The following is an 11,183-nucleotide window of genomic DNA, read 5'->3' as shown; positions in this document are numbered from 1 at the left end:
CCTTAAAATCTGACATGTTAAGACTGCCTGGCAGGCCCTGGCTGGCGTGGCTCCGTGGACTGAGTGCCGGTCTGCGAACCAAAGGGCTCCACCCATGCCATCGCAAAGGGTAGGAGCTCCTTCTTTCCTTCTGCTGCATACAGGGAAAAGGCAGAAAACTGTACTTGAACAATACAAATCAAAAGTATTAAAAAATAAATAAATAAGGTCACTGACTGAGCGATAAAATAAAACTAAAAAAAAAGAACCCAAGGGCTGCCAGTTGATTCCCAGTCAGGACTCATGCCTGGGTTGCAGGCCGGATACCTAGCTGGGGGCTTGGAAGAGGCAATAATTGTTGTTTCTCTCACACATCAATGTTTCTCTTTCTCCCTCCCTTCCCCCTCTTTAAAAATAAATTATTAAAAAAATTTAAAAACTTAATATGTTGCCTGACAGGCATTACCATTTGTTTGTACAAAGTTGTCCCACCCCAACCCCCCAGACAAGTGCCGTGTCGTACTTCCATGCATCCCACGTTGTCCTTGGTCAATGGTAACTGCTGCCGCTGTGCATCCCATCAACCCAGGCGTAATCCTATGACCAGGGGATGCCAATAAAGTCTATCTGCTCTGCCAGCTTCTCTCCAGTCCCTTATGAACTTGTTAGATTCTGAAGCAACATCTCAAAAAAATAATTCCATACAATTCAATAGACTGAGGAATTAGTACTTTATGTTTAAGTCATAACAATAAAATATATTTCCAATACTACTGGTTCCATACAATGGACTATTATTTGGCAATAAAAAGGATTGGAATACTGATACATGTCCCAAGGATAAACCTTTTCAAGGTTTTCAACATTATGCTAAGTCAAAGAAGGCAATCACAAAAGACCACAGATGGGTCCATTTACACGAAATGTCTGGAACAGGCAAATTTAGAGATAGAAAAGTAGATCAGCGGCTCCTTAGGGCTGGGCAAGTAAAGGGACAATATAGGGGATTGACTGTCAATCGGTACAGAGCTTCTTTTACGAGGCACAGACATATCCTAAATTAGACTGTGGTGATTACACAGCCCTATAAATTTAAAAAACTGAATTTTATACTTTAGATTGGTGAACTGTATGGTATGTGAATTATGTATCAATAAAGCAAGTTTAAATTGTTCTAAAAACACTACTGTAAATATTTATTACAGCTACCACTGCATAGTTACCATGTGCAAGAAACCTTAAGAAACCTATGTCATCTGATTGTCACCAATTCTGCAAGGTCAATTTTTAATCTTAGAGATGAGAAAACAAAGCTTGGTGAACTTAAAATATTTACACAAAGTTACAGGGCTATTCAGGAATGGCACCTAGATGTATCACTCCAAACAAATGTCTCTCTAAAGGCCATATTTTCTAAACTACGCCTGCTATGCTTGCCATCAAATAATGTATTGGAAATGGCCTTGAAAGAGCAGGCATTTTGTTTCTATCAGTGGTGGGAATAAGTTTTTTTTTGAGGCATCACTGACACCCCAGCTTGTTCCTCAGTTCTTTCCTGGTTCACAAGAGACAAATTCAACTGAGAGACAATACATATAGTGTAAATGAGATAGCAAGTTTATTTATGAAACACACATGAGCACAAAACTACAGGCAGGCACCCAGCCAGTCAGAATGCCCCTCATATAGAAGAAATAAAGTTGTTTCTTCTAAATAGTGTTAGTAAGTTTGTTAGTAAGCTGAGACTACAGGTGGGCACTGGGCTAATTCGAGTGCATAGACTGTTAGGGTTCAGGGTTCATATACTTTAGTCAGTTCATAGGTTTCCCCTCCTTCTTCCCCTTCTAAACTTTGGGAGTGATATACAGCTACAAAGACTTTCTTTCTCAGCTAGTTAAGGTTCTTTGTCTCAGTGATATTGCTACAGAGGCCCCCTTCACAATACAGAGTCTCAAGGACCCCCCTCCTCCTGCACTATCTGTTTATGATGTTCGGAACAGACATCTAATTGGACCAGGCCCAGGACTGCTGAGTCCATGGGTGAGATATGTCTCCTCCCTCTTTCCCACCTTAGTTTACTATCTATCTTACCTAACAATAGGAAACAAGGCTTAAAAGGCTGAAAGCCACCCAGGCTGGTGTAGCTCAGTGGATTGAGCGCGGTCCTGAGAACCACACATTCACAGTTTGATTCCCAGTCAGGGCACATGCCTGGGTTGCAAGCCAGTTCCCAGCAGGAGACTCACAAGAGGCAACCATACATTGATATTTCTCTCCTTCTCTCCTTCCTTCCCCTCTAAAAATAAATAAATAGCCCTGGCTGGTGTAGCTCAGTGGATTGAGCATGGGTCTGTGAACCAGATGATCACGGTTCGATTCCCAGTCAGGGCACATGCCTGGGTTGCAGACCAGTTCCCTGCAGGCCAACTCCCAGCAGGGGACGCACGAAAGGCAACCATACATTGATGTTTCTCTCCCTCTCTCCTTCCCCTCTAAAGATAAATAAATAAATAAAAATCTTTAAAAATAAATAAAATAAAAATAAATAAATAAAATATTTTTTAAAATAAATAAAAGGCTGAAAGCCATTAATTCAAAATCCACATCTATAAAACAAAGGACCCTGGAAAACAATTAAATGTAATTAAGGCCCCTTAATAATTTGTCCCTTCTCTTGTTGTTTATATTCCTTTATTTAGATTTTATACTCACATTTAGTTTTTATCATACACTTAGAGGATTTTACAAAACTTAGCCATTCCAGAAAGATAGTTGAATAAAAGAGGTACTGATATGAACACAGATATACTAAAAGGACTACATTTTGTGACTTCACCTGTAACACAATAGTTTTAGTTCCTGCATTATTCTATTTCCTGCTATAACAAATTATCACNAAATCTTTTTTTAAAAATAAATAAAATAAAAATAAATAAATAAAATATTTTTTAAAATAAATAAAAGGCTGAAAGCCATTAATTCAAAATCCACATCTATAAAACAAAGGACCCTGGAAAACAATTAAATGTAATTAAGGCCCCTTAATAATTTGTCCCTTCTCTTGTTGTTTATACCAGAGTTAGACTGTAAATGTCAAGATACAAGCATCATCTGATTTATCTTTAAGTAATGCCTCTAGATATTCCTTGTTCTTTACACTAGATAAAATGCCTATATAGAAATTATCACCATTTCTTTAAACTACATTCAACAAATATATTCCTTTATTTAGATTTTATACTCACATTTAGTTTTTATCATACTCTTAGAGGATTTTACAAAACTTAGCCATTCCAGAAAGATAGTTGAATAAAAGAGGTACTGATATGAACACAGATATACTAAAAGGACTACAGTTTGTGACTTCACCTGTAACACAATAGTTTTAGTTGCTGCATTATTCTATTTCCTGCTATAACAAATTATCACAAACTCAGAGGCTTAAAACACAAATTTGTTATCTTATGGTTCTTTAGGTCAGAAGTTTAACACAGGCCTCATGGGCTTCATTTAAGGTCCTGGCAGGGCTGCATTTCCTTCTGGGGATACCAGGAGAGTTTCCTTGCCTTCTACATTTCATAGGTTACCTGTGTTCCTTGGCTCATAGCCCCTTCCTCCTTCAAAGCCAGTAAAAGTGGGGCAAGTCCTTCAACTTGAACTATGAACTTCTTTTACCTCACTCTTCCACGTTTTAGTGCCCTATGATCACCCTGGGTCCATCCAAATAATGCAGATGGTCACCCCATTTCAAGATCCTTAACTTTATCCCATCTGCAAAGGCCTTTTGTAACTTAACATATTCTCAGGTTCTGGGAATTATGACTTTGATGTCTTTGGGTGGCCACTATTCTGCCTGCCATAGCTGCCCTTGCCCTCAAAGAAATCAGGATTAAACTCATAGTAAACTGAGCCTAAAAGTTGGGGGGGGGGGCAGGGCAGCATAATAGGCGTTTAAATAATGTAGAACTTGGGGGGAAATCCCTCCTTACTGTTCTGTCAGATTTTTACTGGCATTTTATTTTGAAGATGAACCTTAATTAGATATATGGGAATGATAGGAAAAATAGGTTGCCATTTAACTCATTAAAGAACATGGACTTAGCTCAGTGGTTGAGCGCGGGCCTGCGAACCACACGATCGCGGTTTGATTCCCAGTCAGGGCACATGCCTGGGTTGCAGGCCAGTTCCCGGTTCCTGGGACGCACGAGAGGCAACCATACATTGATATTTCTCTCTCTCTCTCTCCTTCCCTTCCCCTCTAAGATAAATAAATTTTAAAAAATATTAAAAAAAAAAAAAGAAAATGGACTTATCTAAATGAATGTCAATTTTTTACTTTGAACAACAAAAAAACCAAAAAGCTTATTTTGGCATTTTCTATCTTTCTATATATTGTTCTGCTTTGGCACTTAGGAAATACCATTTATACAGCCTATATCATACAGTAGGAGACTGTATTAATTCCAACTAGAGAAAAGGTAACTTGGAAGACCATACTTGAGCATACGGACCATGAGTTTTAGGAATCATTAAAATAAAATGTCAAAGGAATCATTAAATGAGTGTATGTGGTTAAGAAATCAAGCCTCTCCTTCTTGAAAGGCCCAAATTCAAAGTGAAATATCATGACATTATTAAGACTTTTTTTAATTCCCCAGAACAATGTTCTACCCATTGTTTAACTTTTTCAATTTAGCTTTATATCTTTTTTGACTCCAAGATAGAAGAGTGATGTTTGATGTACTCAAGTTATAGCCAGCATTTACTAATTCTTTGATTCGACTTTTCAAAGTACTTATGCTTGAATCCAAAATCCGAGGATTTTCAATTATTTCTGAAATGCTAATTTTTTGTTCTATGAGGCAGTCTATTTTATCATTAAACTTCTTTTCTCCCAAGAAGATCAGGTCTGGATAGCTCAAGACAAACTTCTGTACCTCTTCTTCAGTGCACCCAAGAGAAAACAGCTTCTCTTTGATATTTGCATAGTTTCTTTTGGTACAGTCATTGGAAAGGTCTAGAATTTCGGCCGCTGGACCACATATCAGAGCAAGCAGCTCCTCGTTGTTCAGGTTGAATGTTGACTGTAAAAACTTAAGGTTAGCTTTTATCCGTTTGGTGCTCTGAGTTAAGATGAAAGGGTTTTTAAAAATTATTTTCCTCACGAAATCTATGGGATCACTGTGACCTAAGGACAAAGAGACTTCTTGCAAAAATTCAACCATCTGTTTATTCAGATCAAGGCTATTGGAGAAGGTACGTGGGGCACTGGTCAACAATCGACAAAGGCATTTACGAGTCAATCCGACTGAGTAAAGAAATTTTATATTATTCTCTAGGTTTAGGTTGTTATTTGACCGAAAAAATGATTCAGGAGAACGTTTCAAAATATTTACAATTTCAAGGTCCGACGTCATAATTGTTCTCCACAGGTCCCACCGTCTTGAAAGATTTTCAGTTGTGCGTGTTATGGCTCGTGGATACCTTGATATTATGCTAGCTATCACTTCTTCGCTAGCTCCTTTGGAGAGAAGGAACGTCTTCAGGTCCTGCTCATTAATACCCATCCTATTAAAAACTCCCGGCTGTCGTTTCTTCGCCATGTCAACATCTACTCCCATACTGAGTAAGTTAGTCAGCAGTTCGTTCTCCAAAGGCTCACTGTCTTCATTATCACACTTGCCACCAAAGAGCCTAAATGAAACTGATTTGAAGAGGATTTCTGCTGAAAATCGGATCATTCGATATCTTGAACCAAAGAGAACATTACTTCTCATATAAAAGAGGTTCCATGGTGCCAGAACAGTCAAGCAGCCCCAACCTCTTGGAATGCTGTGTAAAACAAAATATACAGTATTACATGAATGCATGTATTAAATAGATGAAAGGCCACATTACAACCCTATAAACATCATGGTCATTTCTATAAGACACCTGCAGCTCCAGCTCTCCTGCTGCTGCGGTAACAATCCAGCCACCATGTTCCTACTCTCTAGCTCATCACTCCTAATTAGCTCTGGACCTGGCCTCTAAACATTCTTTTGTGCATATGTGTGTGTGTTATTTTTTCCTTTTTAAAAATTATCACAAAAGTTATGCAACAGTAAAAAAATTCAAACAGTAGAAGAAGGTGTATATAGATTTCCTGTAAGCCAGTCAGTCACTGAAAGATTAAACACCACACGATCTCACTTATAGGTGGAATCCAACGAACAAAATAAACCAGCAAAATAGAAATCAGAGGGAAAGAAACACAAAACAGATGGACAAGTGAAACAGGTGGGGGGACTGGATGAAAGAAAGTGAAGGGATTAGCCAAAGAATATATATGCATGACCCATGGACATGGACAACAGTGTGAGGATTGCCTGAGCGAGTGGGGGGTACTGGGTGGAGGGGGATGCCAGGTGGAGGGGGGCACAGGGAGAAAATTGGAACAATTTTAATAGCATAATCAATAAAATAGGAAAGGAAATAGGAGGGGGAAGGGAGAGGGGAGGGGAAGGGGAGGGAGAAAAGGAGGAAGAAGAGGAGAGGGAAAGAAGGAAAGAGGAAGGAAGGAAGAGAAAAGTCATTTCTTCACTCCAAAGCTCCACTCCCAGGATTCTGGGTATCACTATAGAAGTGTGTGTCTATATATGAAGGCTGTATAACATCATCACTGCTTCAGAATTATTCCTACCTTTATCTTACTCTTTTTATTTGGCCCCTCTCCATCTCTGCTTTATCCTCGTGTTTGCCAAACCTGTGGTTTATTCCTACTAATGGATATTTTCAATTCTGCCTTGTCTTCCAATTTCCAAGATCTTTGGCCTTGTGCCTGCCCACAGATACCAGACTTCTTTGCCTCTGTTCTCATATCCTGTTTACCAAGCTCTAAATCTCACCCTGAAAACAGTTCAGAACCTGATTTCTACCATAAACACATTATTCCAGATTCATGGCACTCTTTAAATCCAGGCAATTATTAGACACTAATTCTCAGCTTACCTGGACCTCTGGTTAACAGCTCCTAATCCCAAACTCCTCACTCAACTTACTCTACTGTCTCCTTGGTTTTAACCCAACAATTCCAAACCAGTTTTCATCTTCAGAATGATCTAGCTGGGATCTTTAAGCCGAACAATCCGCCATATGTGGAACTGAGCGGTGAGAAGACACATTGAAAAAGTCACTTTTACCATTCTTCCCAAACCACATTACAAAAGGCTAACCTGGAACTTTCTGCATCTGTTTCACATAGATATAACTTTGTACAAGTGGCTAAAACCTCAATAAATCATTTTCTTCATCATTTAGAAATGAGTCATGAAATGTATGAACTATCTGATAATAATCATGGGTCCCTACTAAAATGCACATCTCTATAGAAAATATTTTAGGAGAAAAGCAAGAAAAAATATTCTTATCAGATTACTTATTTTCCTAAACTACTTGTGGTCTGAGTCATACACCACCACATATTTTTTTAAACTGTACTTTCTCCTTTTCAGACTCTACAGCTATGACGAATTTAGTTCTTGATTTCTAACTACTTACAATGGGCTCCTTATCATTTAAAGGAGGTATTTCCCCTTTCCTCTCTCCTAATTAAGCACAACACAGAAAACAGAGCTAGATGGTTTCATCTCACCGCCATTATCTGCACTGAAGATACTACTTTAAAGATCAGTATCAAAACAGCCCCTCTGTGCCTATCCTTTTCATTATTCCAATTTAACAAGAACTCGGATTATGCCTACCGGCTAGGGACATTCCTATAGCTCAGATAATGTACTGATCCTCAAAGAACTGGAAAATATTCCCAAACAATACAATCAAATAATAAACAAAAATACAGACTGCTCACAAGGCAAATGTCAAGCAACAAAAGCACATTTTAGATTCCCCTATACTCTTGAGTTCACTATTATTCACTTCTCTGTAATACCACATACTACCCTATTAACTATATACTCTTCCAAAAATGCATGGATTTAGAAACTTAAAAATAAGATCCTTTTAACTAAAGGAAGGCTTTACCTTGCACAGCTCAACAAGCTATTCTTCTCCAGACACTCAAGGGTGACCTCTGCTGGATAACTAGACAGAACACTGACAGCTGTGGACAAGACCACCACCTTCCAAAGAGAGCAGGCAAGATGACCCAATGGAATGTAGGAAGAAACAGTAAAACTGTTTATATTTGTCCCAGCCTTTTAAAATTTCCACTTTCAATGTGTTTTTAAACATATACAATATAATAGTACTGTAAGACATGCACATAACTCATCAGTAAATATATTGATGGTACGCGTATAAACCTTTTTTAGAGAATGTGCACGATAAAAAAAGAAGTCTGAAGCCTACTAACCTTGACAGCACACCCTCAAACAGGGCGGAACAAGCCACGGACAGTTCAAAAGAAATTTTATTAATGACAGACTAAAAGCAAGTAAAACACATGCCAAATTTCTTAACAAAAGAACAGTAAGGCTTCTCCTAAATCTGTCATAGATGGATTTTATTTCTTTGTGTATAATTCATTCTCCATGGAAACAGCTTTCACACAAACACGGCCAAAACCAAAATGAGCATCTTTCCCAGCCTCCAAGCAAACCAGACCTCCTCTGATTAATGAAATCTCTACCACTGTCCTGACAGTCACTCACAATTAAAATATAAAAGTAAGCTTTGCTTTCTTTCGCTTCCTCAACCCGTCATCAAATCATGTAAATTCAGCTTGCTTAGTACCTCTGAATTCCAACCTCTCTATTCTTTACTATTCCCTCACCCAGACTATTAATAGCCATCTAACTTGCTTCTCTAACACCAGTCGCTCAAATTGCCATCATAGTATTCTTGTAAAACAAAGATGTAATTACGTCTCTCATTCCCTGATTAAAGACCTATGTAGCTCTCCCCTACAAAGTGAAATCTTTAGACTGACCTTCAAAGCTCTCACCATGTAGCTCTACCTACCTTTCTAGCTGGCTTCTATTCTACAACCTCACAACTAGGTACCATTGCCTCTCAAACCTCAAGTCCTAAAAACTTTGTCCATTCTGTCTCCCTGCCTTTGTTTAAGACATCTTTCAGAAAGGCCTATTCTCCTGATATCTATCTATAGTACAAAGTCCCACTCAAATACTATCTTCCTCCAAATCTTTAACTTAAATACATACGTTGAAGTGAATTATTTGTTTTATAATAATTTATTGCCAAGGAATCTAAAACTAAGTATTCTATTTCCATAGGGGAAAAAGAGCTCAACTGGACATAGAACTAGCAACTAAAATTTGGTTTTGATTACAATGTGATGCATGCAATAATTGACCCAAAACACATCATGAGTAGTTTCAGCTAAGCCTAAATACGTTCACTAAATTTTCAAATAGGACTGATGAAGGAGAATTCAGTATTCTCCATCATGTCCTTCAACCCAGCATTTCCACTTGCGGGAGATTATCCAAAGGACAAGAACACACACTTGTTATGAAAGGATGACCATCGTATTATTTGCTTTAGCAAAAAAGAAGGAACCCAAATGGTCACCAATAGAATGACTAATAAGTTGTGGTATTATATACAATGCTATACAACCTAATTTAAAAAACAAGGCAGACCTAACACAGTAAAAAGATGTCCAAGACAGTGTTTAAGTGGCAAACTGCACAATGGATGGCTAGGATAATACTGCTTACATAAAGGGAGAGGAGCACTAATACATACAGAGAGAAAAAAATGAAAGAGTAACCTCTGACAGATTAATGGCAGCTATGTATTGGTTCTGAAATATTAAGATATTAAATTTACATGTTTATTGCAATCAGACAAGAAATTTTAAAAAATTAAAATGGCCTTGGAGTGCAAAAATAAATGGAATATATATTACCTTTTCTGTTTTTCAAACACAAAAATGTTAAACCTTATAACTATCAATAGTACTTGACTCTTTTAATATCCAATCTCCATCCAAATACTCCCATTATATCTAGCAAGGTGAATAAATATTTAACCAGCCTAATGTAAGAAGCATCAACTGCTTCCACCTGAAAATTTCAAAAATAATACTCTAGTGTAGTTCAATCTCATATGAACGTTTTTAATTAACCAGACCCATGAGTGCAAGGGCTGAAATCTAAAATTAATTAAGGGCTGATAATTTGTGTACCTGTAATTTGTACGGTATAAGGAATAAAAGAGTATTTACATTACCCTCTGCTCCACAATAGCCTAATAAAGTGGCTTTTAATGGAAAGTGCTAATCACTGGTCCCACATTCCAGTTGGCCCTCTTTTGACAAAACAAGCTGTTTAGAGATATTTACAACGAAGCACTTCTCACCTCATTTGTCTTAAGGAAGGAGGACTTTTTCATTCCTCCAGGAAAAAAGCTGGAAAGTAGTTGTCCCTATAAAAGGAAAAAGGGGGTGGGGCAGGAAAGTCAGGACTTCGTAATACAGAATAAAGAGCACAATCCCAGCTGGCATTACATAATGTTCTCGTAAGATGCACAACCTCTTGCATTAATACCTCTTAGGGATACTGAAAATGGCCACTACACTCCTGAGTATTATGAGAAAAGGTACCAGAATCACGAATGGCTTGGGGAAAAAAGAAACTAAGGCTCCCCATCCATTGTCTTAATTAAACCCCACAAATTCAAAGTAAGCATCTCTAAAAATACAAAATCGAAAAAAAAAATCGCCGAGTTCCCTTACTAGCTTCTCTTAAGTGAAGCTTTAAGGTTCAAATCCAGGTGAGCCGTAACTCAAAATCAAAGTTAATTCCATGGGTCCCATCCCAAGAATTCTTCCCATCCCTCTTCCTCTCACAAGGGCAACTGTGCAAGGAGCTGCGCGGGAATGGGACTCCGCTATATGTCAAAGTCACCCAAACCGGCTTCTGAAAATAAAAAGCACAGCAGCAGGAACCTAGCACTCCCAACCTGCTCTGTACCCAGGTGTTGGAGTAAGCTTTACTTCCGCGTCTGGAGTGGAGCGGAACCAGGAGCGGAAGTGGACAACTAACTTCCGGTCACAGGCCGCGCGCCGATATGACGCAATGCCTTGCGCACCCCGGCGACCCCGCGGGTGCCCTCCATAAAACGACGTGGGGAGCCCAGCAGGGGGCAGTAGGAGACCGCGGTCAGAGCAGGAACCAACTGCAGTAGCGGGGTTAGGAGGTCGAGGCGGGGCATAAAGGGCCTTTCTTTGGCTTCAG

The 11,183-nt window shown here is 38.7% G+C and overlaps 1 protein-coding gene across 3 annotated transcripts; it reads right to left on the bottom strand.

Moving 5' to 3' along the window:
* Positions 1-2,940: 2,940 nt before the first annotated feature.
* Positions 2,941-10,975, bottom strand: MTERF1 (mitochondrial transcription termination factor 1). Of its 3 annotated transcripts, none has more exons than XR_005069446.1 (4): positions 10,864-10,975; positions 10,306-10,371; positions 4,289-5,811; positions 2,941-4,076 (listed from the first exon to the last, which is right to left on the bottom strand). XR_005069446.1 is itself a non-coding variant. In XM_037066080.1 (3 exons), exons 2-3 carry the CDS (start codon positions 10,308-10,310, stop codon positions 4,647-4,649), a joined length of 1,170 nt encoding a protein of 389 aa, XP_036921975.1. In that variant the 5' UTR covers positions 10,311-10,371; positions 10,864-10,975; the 3' UTR covers positions 4,282-4,646. The 3 variants fall into 3 exon arrangements, 1 of the variants encoding a protein (XP_036921975.1); XR_005069447.1 differs by having other exon boundaries at positions 10,920-10,970; XM_037066080.1 differs by lacking the exon at positions 2,941-4,076 and having other exon boundaries at positions 4,282-5,811.
* Positions 10,976-11,183: the final 208 nt, after the last annotated feature.

Source organism: Sturnira hondurensis, unplaced genomic scaffold (genome assembly GCF_014824575.4).
Source record: "Sturnira hondurensis isolate 20B ecotype Veracruz unplaced genomic scaffold, ASM1482457v3 Scaffold0016462, whole genome shotgun sequence".
Classification (NCBI taxonomy): Eukaryota; Metazoa; Chordata; class Mammalia; order Chiroptera; family Phyllostomidae; genus Sturnira; species Sturnira hondurensis.
Note: the sequence above shows the minus strand (reverse complement) of the source record. Positions and strands in the feature narration are given on the sequence as shown.